This window comes from Montipora capricornis, chromosome 12 (genome assembly GCF_036669925.1).
Source record: "Montipora capricornis isolate CH-2021 chromosome 12, ASM3666992v2, whole genome shotgun sequence".
NCBI classification, from domain to species: domain Eukaryota; kingdom Metazoa; phylum Cnidaria; class Anthozoa; order Scleractinia; family Acroporidae; genus Montipora; species Montipora capricornis.
The window spans coordinates 12,573,371-12,598,256 of NC_090894.1; the positions used below are offsets into that span (position 1 = coordinate 12,573,371).

A 24,886-nucleotide genomic window follows, 5' to 3' on the forward strand; every position below is an offset into this window, starting at 1 on the left:
TACAATACACTTGGAGCATTTTCGCCGATATTGTGATACTCGAACAGTACGGGATATAGACGGCATACAGGTTTACGATAGAGTCAGAAAATGTTTTCAAGTTACGCTTTCGTTAGCGTCGCTGTCTTCCTTGCAAATTTATATTAGCAATACAAAACTCTATCACGTTTTATTTAGATTCATTTACATTATGAAAGAAATAACGATTATAAACATCAAAACAGATTTTGTGGGGCTCGATCTTTTTATTCCCCATCCCTTTGTAGCAGTTTTGCATAGGAAAGGTGGCCTTTGAGTGTACTCACTGAGTTCGTGGTTCCTCTCGTGCTATGGTGTGTGATTTGAGCGGTTTGTGGATTCCAAAAGCAGCACTGAAACAGGAACAGCAGAGGTAAATTTCAGGGGCACCCAACGAGAATATAGTTCAAAAGGACTTAAACATAGCATTGTTAAACGTATTTTAGTATTTTAACGATACATTTAGGTATATTTTAATCCCCTAAAAATTTTTCATTTGTTCGGATTTCCTAACTGAAAGTCTAGTGATCCGAAAATTATAGGGATCAAAACTAAACTTTTCGAAAATTTCAGCCAGAAAAAAGGCTCCCGAAAATTCTAGGTGAGCTTTTTAGGGTAAAAATTCGTTAAAAATGGGCAATTATACCATCTTTTACATATTCGAAAATCCTAGGACAGGCAGGCAAGCAAGAAATTTTACAACAAATGTTCCGAAAATTCTAGATCTCAAATTGTCTTGCGAACAGATATTTTCCGAAAATTGACGTTGGGTGCTCCTGAAATTTTGTAGCATGAAAGGGCTCTATTGGCATGATTGTAACAACACAAAAAAACAGCAAAATATGCCGGGAGTTGATGACATAATGGGAATGGATGAATGGAATCACGACGAATAAAGATAGTCTGAGTGGTAAGAGTTGTATTTACAATGAAAATTGACCGTGATAAATTCAAGTCACTGACACAATATTACCAAGTAAAATAGAGCTACCAAATTAACAAATCACTGTTGCATCGGGATTTATTGGTCGACTTTATGACTGAAATAAACGTAAACGTTTAGAACTGATGGGTCAACTGGCTAGAAACGTTTCACTGAGTGAACTAAAGCGAAAAGAGAACTTGAAGCGGGTGATTTCGAGTAATATAACTTTCTTCGCCGTTGACAAAGTACACAACAGAGCTCAACAGAGAGAGGTCGACAGGCAGATCATCACCAAAATGTCGTGATACCGGACGATCTACACGAGTCCACATCATTTTTGAGTCAAAACGAGCTATCGCCTATAACAGCAATTCAGGGGATTAAAATAATTTCTTTGATTGTAATGCGGCACAACAGCGTCAACAGTTGTCTTTAGGCGAAAGGTTTCAGCATCGCTCTTCAACAAAATCGAACGAATGTTGAAGCAAATGTTGAAGGACCTTGAAGCCTTTCATTTGCACTGGGCTTTAGTCTCGAGTATGCATGATGCTCAGTTCAGTCACTGTAAAAAATTATGAAAGAGTTGAAGGAATATATAGGGGCAGGAAAGAGAGTGTTTACATACAAACGCCATATGAAGTTCACTAGTTCGTATTGGAATAAAAATTCTACTTGTGTGAACTTTCATTTCACAAGTGAACACCACAATAATGTTATGACCCATCCGCCTCCCGTAACACGATGCTCAGACGGGTCTTATTCCATTACACATTTGATTCCGAACACACAGATCATATCACGATACAAAGGAGATTTTAAAACTTAATTTTGTTTTTAGCGATTAAGCGTGAATGTGTCTCGGGTGCGAAAATTTCCGTTGAAGCCTCCTGAATTTTTCAGGTGTCATGATAAGACAATTGCTAAGTTAAGTGTGCGAGGATAACTTCTCGCAATTTCGTCTCATGATAACCCGCTGCCGGCACGGGAGCCCAACAAAATAGGCAATTTTCGAAATATCAAAATATTCGGGTTGATAGTGAGTCAGTGAGGACAAAAACAAAAGGAACGCGTTGGAATGAATGTAAAAAATATTTGCATATCATCCGTTTTCCTTTGTCTTTGGGTGTGTTTTCACGCCAGCCGAATGTCTCGCTTAACATATTTGTCCTCTATTAAACCTCTCCTTTCTTTTAATATATCGAAAAAGGCCTATTAACTACTTCCAACATGATCTCTTCTCTAAATTAACGATTATCGTTAATTCGTAATTAGCTTTGAATAGAATTTACTGTTAACGTCAATTTAGGACACTGTGTCCCAGGACTTGTGGTAGCACAGAAAATAAGGAAATTAAAAAATCATATCCGTGGATAAGATTCGAGCCCGGAGCTCTTTTATCGGAACCGCTTCTTTCCGCTTCACCACTGAAGATTCTCAAAAAAAAAATTAGCGTGACTTCAGGGGCATTTTGGCGCAAACAATTTTTTGATTTGGTTTAAATCTCGATATTTGATGGTCTGTTCAATACGTAAAATTTGCGGTAAAACTCCGACATGTTGGCCCATATACTGCTCTGTTGGCCGCACTAGCTACCGAAACAAAAACAGAAGAGATATGGGTCTAGCTGCTATTGTGACGTAAAAGCCAGAGTTTTCTAAACATTTGACTTGTTCAATGTGGATTTTTTGACTGCAGTTTACATGCGTAGCAGCAGAATGCAACAATACCAGAAATTTAAAAGGCGCTATATGGCTTCATTTCATGATACCGTATTTCGACGACAATCGCCATGAAGCCATGAACGTCGAAGAAGATTGGTTCAGTTTGTCACAGTGCTCGAAACATTTCAAAACAGAGGAATTCACTCGACGTTTAGACCGCTTTTGATCAAACGTGACAACACAAATATGGAAGACGTTTCATTAAACACCTATTTCTAATACGATTCTCCTTGCAGAAAGCTCAAGTTATAAGAGAAACGATCTGTTGAATACGTATAAAATTAGCGGCAAAATACTGCCATGTTAGCCGCGCTACCGAGACAAGAGAGGTATGGGTCTAGCTGCAATTGTGACGTCAAAATTTGACGGATTTTTTGAATGCAGCTTACATGCAAAGCAGCAGGATGTAACAATACCAGAAGTTTAAAAGGCGGTATAAGGCTTCATTTCCTGATACCGTATTTTGACGACAATCGCCATAAGATTGCGAAACGTCGAAGATGATGGGTTCAGTTTGTACTTGAAGAATTTCAAAAGAGACGCATTTACTCGACGTTTGGACCGCTTTTGATCAAACGTGACAACACAAATATGAAAGGCGTTTAATTAAACGATTCTCATGGCAGAAGGCTCAAGTTATAAGAGAAATGGAAGTGGAAGCAATAAAAAGAAACGAAGCAAAGATAAAATCAGATATTTAATCAAATACACCAGCAGCACACAACATGTACTCTATTTGTAAACCATATCTCAGCCAAAATAAAAAATAAAATCACCGCTCACCTTGCTTCGTCTCCTGTTTGTTGATACATTTGCTTTCCTTTTACTCTGCCTCATTTTCCGGCTGTTAACTTAAGACTCCATTTCTTAAGAGTTAAGGCAAACGGGTTCAAATCCTGGGATGTTGAATCACGTACACAGGACAATTTAACGCCGGGGCCAACAATTTGAAGGACAAGGTCACTTTCACAAGGTTCTAAACAGCCTTCCAACTCCCTGCAGCAATAGTACTCGCTAATGTTTTGAAGAAAATCGACACTGTGACAATTTCCACACTTGCACCTACACAATACAGAAGTCAACGAATGAATAAAAGGAACAAATCATGATGAACTGTCGATGCAAGAAGTAACAGCCAAACAAGAAACATACAATCAACGAAAGCAGTCTCGGTAGGTGCGCACAGAGATCACCATGTAGAATACGCAAGTATTCCTACTAAATAAGCCACTTCAACGTTTCCCTGAAATTTATCGGCCTTCAGTTGTCGTTCTAGTGCTTTGTCAGCTTGTTTTTCCTTTTTCGTAATTGGAGGTCCATTCCTTGTCAGATGATCCATTTAGATGGTCAGATGGTCAGATGGTCCATTCCTTGTCAGATGATCTCGATGGAGATAAATCATGACCATCGTCTTCCATTTCTATGTCGTAATCCATTTTCGAGTCTTCGGAAAAATGACGAGCGTCAGAATCTGACGGGGGGCAAGACATTTTTAACGTTACGTTAAAAGAACTTCCCTATCAAGGAGAAAGCATGCAAATAAAGCTTCCACCTCGTTCCCAGGGTCCCCTGGGAACGAGTTTGGTGAAGCTTGTATCCTGTGGGCTGTCAATCTGACGTCACTACCATCGTTCTTCCCAGACCTCTTTTGCGCGGTCGTGATTTCCTGAAAATGAAGAATTGAGTAGGATCTATTTTAGCTCCATACTATCTGCAATTAACATGGAGTATTCTTTAACAAATTCGCGACGAAATTTCCCCAAAACACACCTCAATAGCGACGGAGCTTAGGATGGCTCAAAGCAGTTTCAGCACTTTAAAGAGAATGTACTATGAGAAGAATTGCCTCCGCAGCACTGTATCATATAACTGCAATGTCATGATACCATATGAAACGCCCTTGTTGCTTCAGTAACACGATGCGTTCATTATCATGACGCAATACGTCACCATAGCAACACGACAGTCATCCAAAAACACCCTATATTTCGTTTTTAGTTGCTTGTATCTCTCATCCCATTTTTAATCCCTGTAAAGTGAATGAAGCTGCTCAAAGCAGTTTAAACACTTTCAAGAGATTGTACTATTAGAAGGATTGCCTCCACAACACTGTATCACATAACAGCAATGTCATGTTACCATATGAAACGCCCTTATTGCTTAACACAATGCGTTCATTATCACTACGTATTACCAGGAGCCCATTAGTAGGAGCCTCCATATGCAGTAGATCTTTGAGTCAACCTTTGCGCGTATCTTTCTATTTTTAGAACGAACCCTTGAGCAGGAGACTCGTATTTACATAAATTTACCACAATTTGTACGATTTAAATACAGTGTTACTGCTTTATTTGTCTTCGTTGGACAACGACTTTATTCTGATTGGCCTTTTAAAACAGTGTGTGCAGAGCAGGAGCAACTAACTCGTGGCGTTCTAAAAATTGAAAGTCACGCGCAAAGGTTGACTCATAAGGGCGTGTATGAGAGAGGCAAGCTCCCACTCATGGGCTCCGGGTCCAGTGGATTCAGAGAAACCTTAAAAAGCATGAGCAGTTAAGGTGGCTCTACATCTTCTCCAAAGAAGAAGAGCAGTTAAGATGGCTCTACATCATCTACATCTTTGGGTCTCCAAAGAAGAAGAGCAGTTAAGGTGGCTCTACATCTTCTCCAAAGAATGCAGATCGTTTTACCACGGCCAGCTAATCAGCAATGAAAAATGGGTGTCACCGAGTTCGTTTTAGAGATACATGCAGCTAAAGGTAAAATATACGGTAGTTTTGGAGGGATTTCTTGCCTCTTTGGTAACAATTACGTAACAATAATGATCTTATCTTGTAAAGCAATAATTCATGTTTCATATGCTCCAATCATAACACTGCCGTTATAGGAAACAATGTTGTTGTTAAGTCAATACTTTTAGCAGTACAGTATCTTTAAAAGGCTGAAACTGGTGTGAGCCACGTTAAATCCGTCTCAAATTACTTCTTAACCATCATACCGTTTTAAGTCCGGCTGAACATAAAAGTCCCTCCACAATTTACCCCCCTCCCTCCCGGCGGCTTATATGACCCTTACGTTTATATCCTTGAAGACGGAAAGGTTTTGATGAAGAAAAGATGCTCTAAAAGATAGTATGGATCTTAAACAAACATCAGAGATCACATGCCTGAGGTTGTGTATTTTGCATTGATTTAGCTGGCCGAAACCCGTTTTCACCTGACGATACTCCATGAAATGCAAATACATCACATAGCCTTTAGGTGTGCCGCATTGCTTCATTCGGCACATCCAAGAGTATTTATTCTGGGGCTGCCTTTACGACTAGACAGCCCTACAGCAGCAGTAATTGGGACTGCATGCAGCCACACTGAGTACAAGAACTATGGCGATAGACAGCCGAAAGTGACCTTCAATTAGCTTGCGAGACTCAACCGGTGCGGAGAATGGCGCGTGACTTGAACTAAGTGACGCGCAACTCTGTCTTCGCTGTCTTGATCGTCGTGCGATCTGAATCGATGTAACTTATTACAGTTACTGTTAGATAAAAATTTCACTTTTTGTCGAATTTTACGCTGCGAAACGATAAGTGCATCCTTTTAAGATCACGCAACAAATAAATCTCATTGCTTCCATATAAAGCAGTCGTTCTAAGTTAAGTCGCTGTAAATAGCTATGGGGAGAAATCAGTTACATCTTGAAATTTATAAAGCATTCCTTTATAGGAAACCTTGTAAAAAGTTGATGTCGTGTAATTAAACGCCCCTTCTACCATCGGCGGCGATCGTGAGTGTTCATGAGAGATCGTATTAAAAAACGAGTACACCCTTACTCTCAAGGAAACTCAGGGGGCGGCGCTAAGGCGAGCTTCAATGACGCGGATATATGAAAAAATGCATATTTATGAGAAAAATAACTTATTAGCTCGGGGTAATCACACTAAATCAAAATTTCCAAGCAAATCGCTTTCCTTATTCCAAACCATTCTGACTTAGTATTTGAATTTACTAAATTACCAAACTTTGCAGCTTACAAGTTGACAATAACATGAACAAGAAACGAAAATCTATGCGCATACGACATTTTTAAATTCCCATATAAACTTTCTCAAAAATCCTTCGAATACTAAATCAATTTTCCAATAGTTTCTCTAGGTTTCTTTTGCTTTATGAACGTCTCGTTTTTTTTGCAGCTTAAATTGAGCTTGAGGAGAGGAGTTCGGCCAGCCACTGTGGAAAATACCAGAATACTCTTTGTTTGTCCCCCCAAATTTTGCACAAGCATTGTTTTTGTTTCTTCCTTGGACCATTGTTAGTCCTAAGAGAAACTGGAAACAATGCTTATTCAAAATTTGGTGGGACAAACAAAGAGTATTATGGTATTTTCCAAAGTGGCCTATAAGTTTCAACCATCAGTCATTGAATTTCACGCGGTGCTATTATGCCAATAACTCCTGCATATCAATGATGTCCGGCCATTCTGCGCCCTGAGCCTGTAAACTGATTTTACGGTGATTGCACCCAAAGTTGTGATTAGTTGATTTAAACTGCAACTGTGAATGTGGTTGGCTTATTGAACTGTCCGATAACAATTTGGCATTCAAATTAGTGGAAAATCTGATTTTTTTTTAAGGAATCATGGATAATCTGGGCAAGATGGATAGGAATTCAAAGGTTTGTAAGGAAGTTCAAAACGATGAAAAGTGTTCATAATATGCAATTTCGGGTTTCGGCAGAATAAATTTGGAGAGAATGGATGTTGTAGACAATATTTTATTAAAAAGAGTTCCTGCCATACATATCCTTTCATTCCAAAGGCACAAAATTACAGAGAATGTATGGAGACAAAAGAGCAATATTTAGGAATTCCAAGCAACGGATACCAAGTCTAGTTCATCTCAGTAGTTGTAAACATGAACTTATTTGTTTGGTTTATGAAGGAAAAAGTCTATAAAGTTGAGTCATGTACAGTATATTTTGCTTCGAATTTCCATACAAACCTCTGAATTTCCCGCCATGTTGTCCTGATTGCCCATGATGCAATCAAGAGCGTGAACTCGTCTATTATTTTGAAAAACAACCCTAATTAACGAAACCATATAAACTATTAATACAAGAATTTTTTATTCAATTAAACCTAAATAGCTAGGGTAAAACCGGAATGAATTTTTTCTTAGGGATGTTTTGACGGGATTGAACGCTTCACTTGCCCTTAGGGATACCCATTTTGTAATAATGGTTTTTCAATTTCATCAACTAAAGGCAAGAACGCATAAAGAGGAATCAGAACAAATACGAAAACAACGATAGGTCAAGGTGCGAACTAAATTAACCTCGTGCTTTCGTGGTGTGAATTCGAAGGAGTCGAGTCGAGTCCCATTTCATGTAAAGGCCGGTGAAAAGTTTCTTCCTGTACTAGGTCATCGTTGAAACATATCTACGATTTTGCTCCCGTTTCACGAGGCCGTCTAAAAACGGAATTTTATGCTGTTCTTCGAATTTCATGGTAAATTTTATGCCAGGTTGTCTCAGGGTGAGGTGTTTGAGAAATCTTTGTTGCCAAACAGGGTGGAAGTGTCACTGTCATAAATGGCGACCACTTTTTCATTCTTTTGTGTTTATGTTAATTAGACCTACTGCCCTCATTTTGAAACAAATATTCTTTTGAAATTTGCTCGTCGTTGCGAGGCTACAAAGACTTATTAGCTTTAAAAGAAAAGGAAATTTTCTTGGGCCGCCATTATGAAAGAGGTCTATACTCGTACCTAAACCAGACAGATGGACAATCCTTCCCTCTCTTGTACCCAATCTTGTTGGAAGAGGCACATGAAAATACATGACCAGTACGGTGTCACTCGGAAAAAGAATGGGTACAAGGGAGGAAAGATTGTCCGTTATCTAGGTTAGGTAAGTTCAAATGCCTGCGTATTTTCGTTCCATTGGGGTCAACCTTGGGTTTCATACCAATGTGGTCTTATTTGATTTTTCGGAGAAATTTCAATTAATTAATGAAAATGGACTCGCTGTGGAGGATCGATTTCTACTGAGTTTTGTAAGAAGACTTGAGTACATCTAAAATGTTTAGTATATTCGGTACCAATCGAAGAGGGCACTTGTTCCAAGACATCTCAGCTGTAGGATGCTGATTAGTGGATCGAATTGAACATAATCGTGTAACACAAGACTCATTAAGATCAACAAGTTTATTGTTTTGCACCCTTACTCTACATTTGCTCTCTGGCTTGCTAGCGATTGATATTTCATTTAGTTTCTGCCGGTTTGGTTCTAATGCAAATCAACTACTGTTCAAGCTTTCTTTTTTCTTTCATTACTTGGTGCAGACGGCGCATGTCAACTCTCGACCGCTGACATATGGAAGACAGGGAAGTGAACCACAAATGCCTTCCACGGGACACAGCAAGGCACCATCTTTGTTAGCATGGCTACCAGGAACATATTCTGCATCACCATCGACACAGATGAAATCACTGGAATGTTTGTGACTATGCCGTTCAGTCATCAGATACCCATGATACTCCTCGGTCCATCCAGATGGACAGTCATTCCTTGCGGGCATCATCAGCATTGAACCACGTGACGCCACGAAGCAGACAACACAGGGTGCGTCATGATTATGGCGATTTACCTTAAAAGGGTCTCCGTTGTATTGACTGACTTCATACTCAGCGCCGTAAATGTATCCTGCAGACTGGTGACCATTTTTGTACTTGTCGTACTTTGGAGTGTGAGGAAGACAAAGGTAGTTGGCTCCACTACCGTAGTGGTCGTAGTGTCCACCCCCAATTATCCCTGAAACGTGAAAGGGATATGTAAAACGCATTCATCTTGCTTGGAGATAAAAAGACAGCTCTCACTCCCTAATAAATTACATTTCGAAAAGAATTCATCACGGATTTTTAGCCTTATTTCAGTGCCATTCTATGTTCTCCCTCAGTCTTTATTTTAGCGAGATCAGTATTTCCGTTTGAGTAATATTTTACTATTCATTTATAACGTTTTCTGCTCTAATGACAACTCCTGTGACCACCAAGAAAAGAAAAAAAAATCAGAATTCTATCACAACAACCCAAACCTGAAGAAAACGAAGTGTGAATCTTAGTTGAGTGGTATTGCGAAATGTTAGGAATCGTTGAATTAAATCGTTCAAGGAACTTTATATACCTTTATAGACGATCTGAGCACCACTGGGACATGTGGTCCTTCCCCATCGAACATACTTCACACCCGACTTTGCAGTCCCGTTTTGTCCTTTTTCTCCTTTGGCGCCTTGAGGTCCCTGGGCTCCAGTCTTACCTACAGCTCCTTGTTGTCCTTTAGGTCCAGGAGGGCCTGGTAAGGGCGTGTTTGTGCCAGGCTTTCCTGGTTCCCCTGTGAGGAAAGAGGACAGAGCGGGTGCACTATTATTTGCTGTGTGCTGATGGGGAAATTTGAAGGGAAGCATTTCTGAGTGATTCGTTTTCCATGGTGACATTGACCTGCTTTTCTTGTTTAGCTTATTAAAACGAATTTAAAGGAAAGATAGAGGAAGATGCCTCACTCGGCGTGATTCACGAAACAATATTAAGTTTTCCCTTTTTAAAAGTGATTGTATTTGTTTGTTAGTTTTTTTTTCCTTTGAGTTGGGCAGTTCATCTGAAAAAACCTTTAAACCTTTAACCTTTACTGTCATTCATGTATTGTTTAAGAGGCTAGAGCTCCTCTTTTACAAAATAAAACATAAAAAACAGGATAAATGCGAGGCGGCAAAACTGGATGTGGTAGGGTCTAATGTTTAGAATAAAGAATTGGAAATTGGAACCCGACATTTTTTGTTATTTGGAGGAAGAACATCACTAGGTGTCTCAAACAATTTTTAGAAAAAGACATTAATTTTCAGCACTAGCATAATTATGTTGCTGTGATGATCAACGAAATACCGCACGTGCATGTTTTGCATCTTTTAAATCTAAATATTAGACCCTGAGCGGATGATAAGTTTTCGGAAGTCACGGATTTATACTGTATTTTTGATAAATGGTACGATCGCAAAGGTTTTTAAAACACTCCTCATTTAGTAACTGGTTGAATTAAATAATCCTCAGTTTGGACAAGTTTTAGATAAGTTTTAGATTTGTTTCTAATCTCTATCAAGGGCTCTCCCATGCTATACAATTTCAAAAAGCCCTAAATTGTGGTGGAGACCAAAATGGATGATATGTCCTTTGTTGGACTGCAGAGTCCGACTCTGTTGGTCCAATGAGACTAATCAGTTTCTCTTTTCAGTACTAATGGAAAGGATTGAAATCGATTTGAACCTGCATTAAATGGGTTTAACCTTTTCGAAGATCTGGCTGTGTCTCTTACTTACAAACGGCAACAAATTTCGATGTAAACGCCTCTTTCTCATACACATTAAATTTCTGATCATTTGTAGTTTCCAGGAGGACCTTAAGCACCAGACAAGAAATAGGTGTAATAATGGGTGTCTTCTTCACAGTTTCAGACGTTTTGACCAGAAGACAGCGAAATATATGACAGCTCTGTGAATCGAAGTGAAGTCAGACCATGTGGTCTCTGAGTGTAAAGTTTCGTTTACCTTTGGGGCCAGTTTTTCCATGCGAACCAGGGTTACCAGCCAATCCTGGTGTCCCTGGTGGACCAGGGGGTCCAGGAGGTCCCATCTTTTCCTTGTTTTGGATATTCTTTCCTTAAAGAATGAAAATAGTGCAAAAGCATTCAGTGTCTCAGAGTGCACCAATCGGTAATTCCTTAAAAATGGTTGTTGGCAGTTATCTTAACCTTGAACTACTTTCCTTACAAACATAACCTAACGAAAATAATATCTTTATGCCAGAATTTTGTTGCGCTCAAGTACTGGCATGAACATTACAAATCTGAGGAGAGTTTATTTTCTGTTTTGTCTCTAATAAATAAAAAACTGAGAAATAACTGATCTTTTGAATATCATTATCTTATAATCGTGGGTGGATTTGATACCAACCCAATAGGTAGGCTGTAAGTGAGGAGTAAGAATCTCCATTTGATCCAAGAGAAGGGGACCGCATCAGTACATCAAGTCTACAAAAAAAAAATATATATTGAAGTGTTGATATTCATCTGAATTGTTGATTTTTATCAGATGGTCATGTCTGAGTACTCAAGCTCAAACAGGTAAAGGTATAATTATATTTTAGCGAAAGAACCCACATATAACTGAAGAACTGTCCATGTTGAGTTAAATGTTACAGAGTTTTACAGAGATGATGCTAACTTTTGATTGCGTACTAGATCTGATTGGAACAAGCCCTGCAGACATGTGGAAGTTTTCTGGTGGTGTGATTTTATTTATTTTATTTTATTTTTTTTCGTTTGAGCTGACATTTTACATGATATCATGCATGGAGTGGCGTAATCAATATGGCTCTTTCCTTCGAGGCTTTTATTGATTTTTTTTCCAAAGGGTTTACATTGCCCCATCGTTTTGATATTTACTTCCAAGCGGAGTATTTTCTAAACAACAAGTTTAATTTTGCAAGGAGATCACTTCATTGGTATAATAAATTTAATTTTAGCGAACTAAATTTCTCTTTCTGCGCAAAAATCGACAGACTCATTCACTTCTACTGAACATTTCACACACACGCACGAAATTGAAACTGCAGCAATATTTCCCATCAGGGGCTCGGATTTTTCGAGTTTCCAGTGGGTTCCATTGTCACCATTTCATTTATTGTGTATATCATTCTCACATTTACTTAATATTTCCCTTGGAGTTGAATTAACTGGCAACATTTTAATACTGCTAGAAACAAGAATAATTAAGAGATACCAAGTTTCTGAAGGAAGTTTTAGCCTTTGCTAAATCAATTTCGAGCTGAAATTTTATTTCTGAAAATTATTGATTGAAGTGTGAACAAACTCCCAACGCATGAAGCCCAATTGTATTATTTTGGTGGCCAAGAGACTCGACGAAGCACTTTTTGGCATCATGATTCTTATTTCGCGAAAATACACCATTGGAAACAATGAACAAATCAAGAAAAAATTGAAAAGATTACTTAGTCTCGACCGGAGAGATGACAATACGTTATATTTGAGATTGGGAGGATAAGTAGCTATAAATGATCGAGGACAAACCTCTCTTCAAGGATTTTCACTCGTTTTTCAATGTCCTGTGGGTTTTGAGTGGTGTTTTTCTTAATTCTTCTCCGTTCGCGAAACAGCATCGACTCAGTCTTTTGTCCAGTTGCATGGACATCGTGATTATTTGGACGCTGATCATCCATGGCTGAGATGTGGACCAAAATGGGAAAGCAAATCATTAACACAACAAGGAAACGCAAGCCACCACATGGGGTTTTCACTCGCGGATACTTCATAGCTGACGAAATGGTCTTCTTTGATCACTGCCTTCGGTACAAGTGGAGTATCAAGTTGGAGAAACGAAATAAATATACCTTAGCTGAATCACAAGAAAGAAGTTTTATTGATTCTGCAGAGAGCTTCACAAAGATACAAGCTTGAACTTTTTCGCGTTTACAACTGAGATGCTTTTGACTGAACAAAGAGTCACGCGCGTAAATGTCAATATGTCAGTCAACGGATGGAAAATTATTTTCACCTGGTGTACACAATCAATCTACATCCAAGTGGAATAACAATATTTTTGTGACTAAGAAACTCTAAGAGATAGCCAAGGAAAACAAGCTTTGCCTTTAATGGGACCGCAACCCTGAAATATTCCCCATGAACAGTTGGACTGCTCAGACAGATTTGCATATAAATATTTCTAGGATGATGATAAATGCACGTGGTTTCAAAGTAACTTTGCTCGGTTGGCTTTTCTGAAAGACTAGCAAAAGGTTATGAAATCTAACAGCAGGAAATGACAGTGCTTCATCATTAACTGTTTTCAAACCGTAGTTTTGGAAGCGTGTTTCCATGCCAATTGCCGTTCTCGGCCTGACGACGACGTGAACTGAGCAAATTTTAGGTTATGTGGAGGTCGTGAGCATCTGAAAATAACTTTTCAATTGTCCATGTAGGGTACTGTAAAAATAACATTCTACATCTGACTTAATTGACGCCGACGGTCTGTGCAATCGGAGAGCGCCGATCTTGCGCATACATTGTTGACATATTACAGTTCTTAGAGCGGCGTTCTTACCTATAAGACGACGGATTTAGATTTGTCTGTTTGTACCTTTCTCTTGAACCAACGAATACAGAAAAGCTAGAGTGACATAAGCTTTCGGCGATTTAATGTCTTCGTTTCCCAAGGATCTTTCTGTAAGCCAAGTGAATTCAGTGTTAGAATTAAAATGCTCTGGTTGTTGATAGAAACAATTGGGTCATTTGTTGAAGAACTGGAAAAGTTGACATGCCGAATGAAATTTGGTCTGTACAATGCGATGAAAATCCGTCCTTAACCTTTAGCATGAACGGTTGTCAGTTTGAATAAGATGAAACGTACGCGAACATGTCGTAAATGATGTACTTATGTCTCATTTGTCCATAACAAAGAGCTTTGGCAAGGACGAGGATGCAACGGAAACAGCGACTCGTCCTAAACTATGTTTTAATGCCGCAAAAAGGCGTGCTGCAGTTGCAGCATATATTTCTCAACAGATTTCTTTTCCGTCCTCTGGAAAACAAGAAAGTAAAGCAGAGTTTAAGAAACGACGAAGGCCAGAGTAAAGAGAACGCAACGTATATCATTTGGTTAAAAGAGAAAAAATAAACGTAGTGGGTACTTGTTATCACGTATTTCTGCCAGTACTTTGCGACATAAAATCACCAAATTTGAGCCGGGTTTTGACAATAACGTGAGGAAGCGTTCGTTTTCAATTGAGATTTAGGATACTACGAAAGCGCAAAGTTTATATTTTGAGGTGATGTTTTCAGTTCGTCGCCTTCGTAGATGTTGAAGTCCCTAATAAAGTAAAATAGGAATAAATGTAACTACATTCAATCGATGAAGTTTTGACGACAACGTGAACATACTTCCAAGCAATCCTTCATTCTCCATATTTACTTCAATAACGAATTCTTTCAATACAATACACTTGGAGCATTTTCGCCGATATTGTGATACTCGAACAGTGCGGGATATAGACGGCAAACAGGTCTACGATAGCGTCAGAAAATGTTGATTCATTTTTCAAGCTTTCGTTAGCGTCGCTGTCTTCCTCTCAAAGGTATATTAGCAATACAAAACTTTATTACGTTTTATTTAAATTCATTTACAGTATGAAAGCAATAACGGTTATAAACATCAAAACAGATTTTGTGGGGCTCTTTTTATTCCCCTTCCCTTTGTAACAGTTTTGCATGGGAAGGGTGGCCTTTTAGTGTACTCACTGAGTTAGTGGTTCCTCTCGTGCTATGGTGTATAATTTGAGGTTTGGGGATTCCTAAAGCAGCACTAAAACAGGAACAGCAGAGGTAAATTTTGTAACATGAAAGGGCTCTATTGGCATGATTGTGACAACACAAAAAAACAGCAAAATATGCCGGGAGTTGATGACATAATGGGAATGGATGAGTAGAATCACGACGAATAAAGATAGGCTGAGTGGTAAGAGTTGTATTTACAATGAAAATTGACGGTGATAAATTCAAGTCAACACAATATTACCAAGTTAAATACAGCTACCAAATTAACAAATCACTATTGCATCGGGATTTATTGGTCGACTTTATGACTGTAATGAACGTAAACGTCTAGAACTGATGGGTCAATTGGCTAGAAAAGTTTCACTGAGTGAACTAAAGCGAAAAGAGAACTTGAAGTGGGTGATTTCGAGTAATGTAACTTTCTTCGCCGTTGACAAAGTACACAACAGAGGTCAACAGAGAGAGCTCGACAGCCAGATCATCACCAATTTGAGGTTCGTTTACACGACAGAGGAAAAATGGCACGGGTCCGAGAAAAAGTGGAATGGTTCCATTCAGTTTTGTAAAGAAACAGTGAACTTTTATCCGTTCGGCTACAGGACCATAGGCGCCTATGGTTCCGTAGCGGAACGGATAAAAGTTCACTGTTTCTTTACAAACATGATTGGAACCGTTCCACTCTTTATCGGACCTGTGCCATTTTTCCTCTGTCGTGTAAACGCGCCTCAAATGTCGTGATATCGGACGATCTACACGAGTCCACATTTTTTTTTAGTCAAAACGAGCTATCGCCTTTAACAGCAATTCAGGGGATTAAAATAGTTTATTTGATTGTCATGCGGCACAACAGCGTCAACAGTTGTCTTTAGGCGAAAGCGACGTGACAAAAAAGCAAATTGCCAATAAGCGCAAAATAGCGGCGCTACAAAGATTCGATTGAAAAATAGGATTCGTGAACTCGTTCTTGCTATACTTGACAAATTTCAACATCGCTCTTCAACAAAATCGAACGGATGTTAAAGCAAATGTTGAAGGACCTTGAAGCCTTTCATTTCCGCGGGGTCCAGTCTCGAGTATGCATGATGCTCGGTTCTCACTGTAAAAAATTACGAAAGTGTTGAAGGAATATATAGGGGCAGGAAAGAGAGTGTTTACATACAAACGCCGTAGGAAGTTCACTAGTTCGTATTGGAATAAAAATTCTACTTGTGTGAAGTTTTATTTCACAAGTGAACACCACAATAATGTTATGACCCATCCGCCTCCCGTAACACGATGTTCAGACTGGTCTTATTCCATTACACATTTGATTCCGAACACACAGATCATGTCACGATACAAAGGAGATTTCAAAACTTAATTTTGTTTTTGGCGATCAAGCATGAATGTGTCTCGGGTGCGAAAATTGCCGTTAAAGCCTCCTGAATTTTTCATTTGTCATGATAAGACAATTGTTAAGTTAAGTGTGCGGGGATAACTTCTCGCAATTTCGTCTCATGATAACCCGCTGCCGGCACGGGAGCCCAACAAAATAGGCCATTTTCGAAATATCAAAATATTCGGGTTGATAGTGAGTCATTGAGGACAAAAACAAAAGAAACACGTTGGAATGAATGTAAAAATATTTGCATATCATCCACTTTCCTTTGTCTTTGGGCGTGTTTTCACGCCAGCCGATTGTCTCGCTTAACATTTTTGTCCTCTATTAAACCTCTCCTTTCTTTTAATATATCGAAAAAGGCCTATTAACTACTTCCAACATGATCTCTTCTCTAAATTAACGATTACCGTTAATTCGTAATTAGCTTTGAATATAATTTAGTGTTAACGTCAATTTAGGACACTGTGTCCCAGGACTTGTGGTAGCACAGAAAATAAGAAAATTAAAAAATCATATCCGTGCATTAGATTCGAACCCGGAGCTCCTATTTTATCGGAACCACTTCTTTCCGCTTCACCACTGAAGATTCTCAAAAAATTATATATATATTAGCGTGACTTTAGGGGCATTTTGGCGCAAACAATTTTTTGATTTGGTTTAAATCTCGATATTTGATGGTCTGTTCAATATGTAAAATTTGCGGTAAAATTCCGACACGTTGGCCAATATACTGCTCTGTTGGCCGCACTAGCTACCGAAACAAAACAGATATGGGTCTAGCTGCTATTGTGACGTAAAAGCCGGAGTTTTATAAACATTTGACTTGTTCAATGTGCATTTTTTGAATGCAGTTTACACGCGTAGCAGCAGAATGCAACAATACCAGAAATTTAAAAGACGGTATAGGGCTTCATTTCATGATACCGTATTTCCATGACAATCGCCATGAAGCCATGAACGTCGAAGAAGATTGGTTCAGTTTGTCACAGTGCTCGAAGCATTTCAAAACAGCGGACTTCACTCGACGTTTAGACCGCTTTTGATCAAACGTGACAACACAAATATGGAAGACGTTTCATTAAACACCTATTTCTAATACGATTCTCCTTGCAGAAAGCTCAAGTTATAACAGAAACGATCTGTTGAATACGAATAAAATTAGCGGTAAAATACTGCCATGTTAGCCGCGCTACCGAGACAAGATAGGTATGGGTCTAGCTGCAATTGTGACGTCAAAATTTGACTTCTTGTCTGCGGATTTTTTGAATGCAGCTTACATGCGAAGCAGCAGGATGCTACAATACCAGAAGTTTAAAAGGCGGTTTAAGGCTTCATTTCCTGATACCGTATTTTGACGACAATCGCCATGAAATTAGGAAACGTCGAAGAAGATGGGTTCAGTTCTTGTGATTGAAGAATTTCAAAAGAGAGGCCTTTGGCTTGACGTTTGGACCGCTTTTGATCAAACGTGACAACACAAATATGAAAGGCGTTAAATTAAACGATTCTCATGGCAGAAGACTCAAGTTATAAGAGAAATGGAAGTGGAAGCAATAAAAAGAAACAAAGAAAAAATAACATCAGATATTTAATCAAATACCGTGACCAGCAGTACACAACATGTCCTCTATTTGTAAACCATATCTTAGCCAAAAATAAAAAAAATTACCGCTCACCTTGCTTCGTCTCCTGTTTGTTGAAACATTTGCTTGCCTCTTGCTTTGCCCAATTTTCCGGCTGTTAACTTAAGACTCCATTTCTGAAGGCAAACGGGTTCAAATCCTGGGATGTTGAATCACACAGGACAATTTAACGCCGGGGCCAACATTTTGAAGGACAAGGTCACTTTCACAAGGTTCTAAACAGCCTTCCAACTCCCTGCAGCAATAGTACTCGCTAATGTTTTGAAGAAAATCGACACTGTGACAATTTCCACACTTGCACCTACACAATACAGAAGTCAACGAATGAATAAAAGGAACAAATCATGATGAACTGTCGATGCAAGAAGTAACAGCCAAACAAGAAACATACAATCAACGAAAGCAGTCTCGGTAGGTGCGCACAGAGATCACCATGTAGAATACGCAAGTATTCCTACTAAATAAGCCACTTCAACGTTTCCCTGAAATTTATCGGCCTTCAGTTGTCGTTCTAGTGCTTTGTCAGCTTGTTTTTCCTTTTTCGTAATTGGCAGTCCATTCCTTGTCAGCCTTTGGGTCGTCGATGATATCTTCATCGCTCGAGGCTATATGATGTCGATGGAGATAAATCATGACCATCGTCTTCCATTTCTATGTCGTAATCCATTTTCGAGTCTTCGGAAAAATGACGAGCGTCAGAATCTGACGGGGGGCAAGACATTTTTTTCCACCTCGTTCCCAGGGTCCCCTGGGAATGAGTTTGGTGAACCTTGTATCCTGTGGGCTGTCATTCTGACGTCATTACCATCGCTCTTCCCAGACCTCCTTTGCGCGGTCGTGATTTCCTGAAAATGAACAATTGAGTAAAATCTCTGTTAGCTCCATACTATCTGCAATTAACATGGAGTATTCGTTAACAAATTCGCGACGAAATTTCCCCAAAACACACCTCAATAGCGACGGAGCTTAGGATGGCTCAAAGCAGTTTCAGCACTTTAAAGAGAATGTACTATGAGAAGAATTGCCTCCGCAGCACTGTATCATATAACTGCAATGTCATGATACCATATGAAACGCCCTTGTTGCTTCAGTATCACGATGCGTTCATTACCATGACGCAATACGTCACCATAGCAACACGACAGTCATCCAAAAACACCCTATATTTCGTTTTTAGTTGCTTGTATCTCTCATCCCATTTTTAATCCCTGTAAAGTGAATGAAGCTGCTCAAAGCAGTTTAAACACTTTCAAGAGATTGTACTATTAGAAGGATTGCCTCCACAACACTGTATCACATAACAGCAATGTCATGTTACCATATGAAACGCCCTTATTGCTTAACACAATGCGTTCATTATCACTACGTATTACCCGAAGCTCATTAGTAGGAGCCTCCATATGCAGTAGATCTTTGAGTCAACCTTTGCGCATATCTTTCTATTTTTAGAACGAACCCTTGAGCAGGAGACTCGCATTTACATAAATTTACCACAATTTGTACGATTTAAATACAGTGTTACTGCTTTATTTGTCTTCGTTGGACAACGACTTTATTCTGATTGGCCTTTTAAAACAGTGTGTGCAGAGCAGGAGCAACTAACTCGTGGCGTTCTAAAAATTGAAAGTCACGCGCAAAGGTTGACTCATAAGGGCGTGTATGAGAGAGGCAAGCTCCTACTCATGGGCTCCGGGTCCAGTGGATTCAGAGACACCTTAAAAAGCATGAGCAGTTAAGGTGGCTCTACATCTTCTCCAAAGAAGAAGAGCAGTTAAGATGGCTCTACATCATCTACATCTTTGGCTCTCCAAAGAAGAAGAGCAGTTAAGGTGGCTCTACATCTTCTCCAAAGAATGCAGATCGTTTTACCACGGCCAGCTAATCAGCAATGAAAAATGGGGATCACCGAGTTCGTTTTAGAGATACATGCAGCTAAAGGTAAAATATACGGTAGTTTTGGAGGGATTTTTTGCCTCTTTGGTAACAATTACGTAACAATAATGATCTTATCTTGTAGAGCAATAATTCACGTTTCATATGCTCCAATCATAACACCGCCGTTATAGGAAACAATGTTGTTTTTAAGTCAATACTTTTAGCAGTACAGTATCTTTAAAAGACTGAACCTGGTGTGAGCCACGTTAAATCCATGTCAAATTACTTCTTAACCATCATACCGTTTTAAGTCCGGCTGAACATAAAAGTCCCTCCACAATTTACCCCCCTCCCTCCCGGCGGCTTATATGACCCTTACGTTTATATCCTTGAAGACGGAAAGGTTTTGATGAAGAAAAGATGCTCTAAAAGATAGTATGGATCTTAAACAAACATCAAAGATCACATGCCTGAGGTTGTGTATTTTGCATTGATTTAGCCGGCCGAAACCCGTTTTCACCTGACGATACTCCATGAAATGCAAATACATCACATAGCCTTTAGGTGTGCCGCATTGCTTCATTCGGCACATCCAAGAGTATTTATTCTGGGGCTGCCTTTATGACTAGACAGCCCTACAGCAGCAGTAATTGGGACTGCATGCAGCCACACTGAGTACAAGAACTATGGCGATAGACATGCAAAAGTGACCTTCAATTAGCTTGCGAGACTCAACCGGCGCGGAGAATAGCGCGTGACTTGAACTAATTGACGCGCAGCTCTGTCTTCGCTGTCGTGATCGTCGTTCGATCTGAATCGATGTAACTTTTTACAGTTACTGTTAGATAAAACTTTCCCTTTTTGACGAATGGTACGCTGCGAAACGATAAGTGCATCTTTTTAAGATCACGCAACAAATAAATCTCATTGCTTCCATATAAAGCAGTCGTTTTAAGTTAAGTCGCTGTAAATAGGGAGAAATCAGTTACACCTTCAAATTGCTAAAGCATTTCTTCATGGGAAACCTTGTAAAAAGTTGATGTCGTGTAATTAAACAACCCCTTCTACCATCGGCGGCGATCGTGAGTGTTCGTGAGAGATCGTATTAAAAACGAGTAAACTGGAAAGTACACCCTTACTTTCAAGGGAACTCAGGGGGCGGTGCTAAGGCAAGCTTCAATGACGCGGATATATGAAAAAAAAAATGCATATTTATGAGAAAAATGGCTCATTAGCTCGGGGTAATCACAGTAAATCAAAATTTCCAAGCAAATCGCTTTCGCTATTCCAAACCATTCTAACTCAATATTTGAACTTACTAAATTACCAAACTTTGTAGCTTACAAGTTGACAATAACATGAACAAGAAACGAAAATTCATCTATGCGCATACGACATTTTTAAATTCCCATATAAACTTTCTCAAAAATCCGTCAAATACTAAATCAAATTTCCAGTAGTTTCTCTAGGTTTCTTTTGCTTTATGAACGTCTCGGTTTTTTTTGCAGCTTACAAGTTGAAATTTGTGACCAGATACGCTCCTTAAATTGAGCTTGAGGAGAGGAGTTCTGCCAGCCACTGTGGAAAATACCAGAATACTCTTTGTTTGTCCCCCCAAATTTTGCAGAAGCATTGTTTTTGTTTCTTCTTAGGACCATTGTAAGTCCCAAGAGAAACTGGAAACAATGCTTATGCAAAGTTTGGTGGGACAAGCAAATAGTATTATGGTATTTTCCGAAGTGGCCTATAGTTTCAACCATCAGTCATTAAATTTCACGCGGTGCTATTATGCTAATAAGATTTTAACCCCTGCATATCAATGATGTCCGGCCATTCTGCGCCATGAGCCTGTACACTGTTTCTACGGTGATTGAAACCAAAGATGTGATTGGTTGATGTAAACTGCAACTTTGAATGTGATTAGCTTATTGAACTAAACGATAACAACTTGGCATTCAAATTAGTGGAAAATCTAAGTATTTTTAAAGGAATCATGGGTAATCAGGGCAAGATGGATAGAAATTAAAAGGTTTGTAAGGAAGTTCAAAACGATGAAAAGTGTTCATAATATGCAATTTTGGGTTTTTTGTTTTTCAAAAGAGAAAATATGATGCGGCAGAATAAATTTGGAGAGAATTGATGTTGTAGACTTTATTTTATTAAAAAGTTTCTGCCATACGTTTCATTTAATTCCAAAGGCACAAAATTACAGAGAATGTATGGAGACAAAAAAAAGCAATATTTAGGAATTCCAAACAACGGATACCAAGTCTAGTTAATCTCAGTTGTAAACATGAACTTATTTGTTTGGTTTATGAAGGAGAAAGTCTATAAAGTTGAGTCATGTACAGTATATTTTGCTTCGAATTTCCATACAAACCTTTGAATTTCCCGCCATGTTGTCCTGATTACCCATGATGCAATCAAGAGCGTGAACTCGTCTATTATTTTGAAAAACAACCCTAATTAACGAAACGATAGAAACTATCAATACAAGAATTTACACATTTTTATTCTTTAAACCTAAATAGCTAGGGTAAAACCAGAATGAATTTTTTCTTAGGGAGGTTGTGACAGGATTTGAACGCTTCACTTGCCCAAAGGATACCCATTTTGTAATAATAGGTTTTCAATTTCATTAACTAAAGGCAAGAACGCATAAGGAGGAATCAGAACAAATACGAAAACAACCGATAGGTCAAGATGCGAACTAAATTAACCTCGTGCTTTTGTGGTGTGAAGGAGTCGAGTCGAGTCCCATTTCATGTAAAGACCGGTGAAAAGTTTCTTCCTGTACTAGGTCATCGTTGAAACATGTGTACGATTGTGCTCGCGTTTCACAGGGCCGTCTAAAAACGGAATTTTATGCTTTTCTTTGAATTTCATGGTAAATTTTATGCTAGGATGTCACAGGTTGAGGTATTTGAGAAATCTTTGTTGTCAAACAGGGTGGAAGTGTCACTGTCATAAATGGCGACCACTTTTTCATTCTTTTGTGTTTATGTTAAGTGGACCTACTGCCCTCATTTTGAAACAAATATTCTTTTGAAATTTGCTCGTTGTAGCGACGCTACAAAGGCTTATTAGCATTAAAACAAAAGGATACTTTCTTGGGCCGCCATTATGAAAGAGGTCTATACTCGTACCTAAACCAGACAGATGGACAATCCTTCCTCTCTTGTACCCATTCTTGTTGGAAGAGGCACATGAAAATACATGCCCAGGACGGTGTCACTCGGAAAAAGAATGGGTACAAGGGAGGAAAGATTGTCGGTTTTCGAGGTTAGGTAAGTTCAAATGCCTGCGTATTTTCGTTCCATTGGGGTCAACCTTGGGTTTCATACCAATGGGGTCTTATTTGATTTGTCGGAGAAACTTCAATTAATTAATGAAAATGGAGTTGCTGTGGAAGATGAATTTCTACTGAGTTTTGTAAGAAGACTTGAGTACATCTAAAATGTTTAGTATATTCGGTACCAATTGAAGAGGGCACTTGTTCCAAGACATCTCAGCTGTAGGATGCTGATAAGTGGATCAAATTGAACATAATCGTGTAACACAAGACTCATTAAGATCAACAAGTTTATTGTTTTGCATCCTTACTCTACATTTGCTCTCTGGCTTGCTAGCGATTGATATTTCATTTAGTTTCTATTTAGTTCTAATGCAAATCAACTACTTTTCAAGCTTTCTTTTTTCTTTCATTACTTGGTGCAGACGGCGCATGTCAACTCTCGACCGCTGACGTATGGAAGACAGGGAAGTGAACCACAAACGCCTTCCACGGGATACAGCAAGGCACCATCTTTGCTAGCGTGGCTACCAGGAACATATTCTGGATCACCATCGACACAGATGAAATCACTTGAATGTTTGTGATCAAATCTTTCAGTCATCAGATACCCATGATACTGGTCGGTCCATCCAGATGGACAGTCATTTCTTGCGGCAATCATCAGCATTGAACCACGTGACTTCACAAAGCAGACAACACAGGGTGCGTCATGATCATGGAGATTTCTCTTAAAAGGGTCTCCGTTGTATTGACTGACTTCATACTCAGTGCCGTAAATGTATCCTGCCATCTGGTGACCATCTTTGTACTTGTCGTACTTTGGATTGTGAGGAAGACAAAGGTAGTTGGCTCCACCACCATGATGTCGGTGTTCTTCACCCCCAATTATCCCTGAAACGTGAAAGGGATATGTAAAACGCATTCAGCTTGCTTGGAGATCAAAAAACAGCTCTCATTCCCTAGTAAATTACATCTCGAAAAGAATTCATCAGGGATTTTTAGCCTTATTTGCCATTCTATGTTTTCCCTCAGTCTTTATTTATAGAGAGATCAGTATTTCCGTTTGAGTAATATTTTACTATTCCTTTATAACGTTTTCTGCTCTCATGACAACTCCTGTGACCACCAAGAAAGGAAAAAAAATCAGAATTCTATCACAATCACCCAAACCTGAAGAAAACGAAATGTGAATGTTAGTTGAGAGGTATTACGAAATGTTAGGAAGCGTTGAATTAAATTGTTTTAGGGACTTTATACCTTTATAGACAATCTGAGCACCACTGGGACATGTGGTCCTTCCCCATCGAACATACTTCACACCCGACTCTGCAGTCCCCTTTTGTCCTTTTTCTCCTTTGGCGCCTTGAGGTCCCTGGGTTCCAGTCTTACCTACAGCTCCTTGTTGTCCTTTAGGACCAGGAGGGCCTGGTAAGGACGTGTTTGTGCCAGGCTTTCCTGGTTCCCCTGTGAGGAAAGAGGACAGAGTGGGTGCACTATTATTTGCTGTGTGCTGATGGGAAAAGTTAGAGGGAAGCAGTTCAGAGTGGTGTGTTTTCCATTATAACTGTTCCAAGGGAAAATGGTTATCGGATGAATGACTGGATACGGAATCGTATAGTCTTTATATTGTTTTATT

At 39.2% G+C, this 24,886-nt stretch overlaps 2 protein-coding genes across 2 annotated transcripts in view; both read right to left on the bottom strand.

The window, feature by feature from the left end:
* Nucleotides 1–8,930: 8,930 nt before the first annotated feature.
* On the bottom strand, nucleotides 8,931–13,119 carry LOC138027699 (short-chain collagen C4-like). The gene is made up of 5 exons (XM_068875276.1): nucleotides 12,798–13,119; nucleotides 11,662–11,738; nucleotides 11,257–11,367; nucleotides 9,843–10,049; nucleotides 8,931–9,470 (listed from the first exon to the last, which is right to left on the bottom strand). Exons 1-5 carry the CDS (start codon nucleotides 13,037–13,039, stop codon nucleotides 8,989–8,991), a joined length of 1,119 nt encoding a protein of 372 aa, XP_068731377.1. The 5' UTR covers nucleotides 13,040–13,119; the 3' UTR covers nucleotides 8,931–8,988.
* A 10,401-nt stretch (nucleotides 13,120–23,520) lies between these two features.
* Nucleotides 23,521–24,886, bottom strand: part of LOC138027727 (short-chain collagen C4-like) — a 14,745-nt gene continuing 13,379 nt past the window's right edge. Inside the window, exons 2-3 of the mRNA XM_068875334.1 lie at nucleotides 24,508–24,714; nucleotides 23,521–24,141 (exon numbers count right to left, since the gene is read on the bottom strand). Of these exons, the coding sequence (XP_068731435.1) occupies nucleotides 23,660–24,141; nucleotides 24,508–24,714 (689 nt within the window). The 3' untranslated portion in view covers nucleotides 23,521–23,659. The remainder of the gene's footprint in view (nucleotides 24,142–24,507; nucleotides 24,715–24,886) is intronic.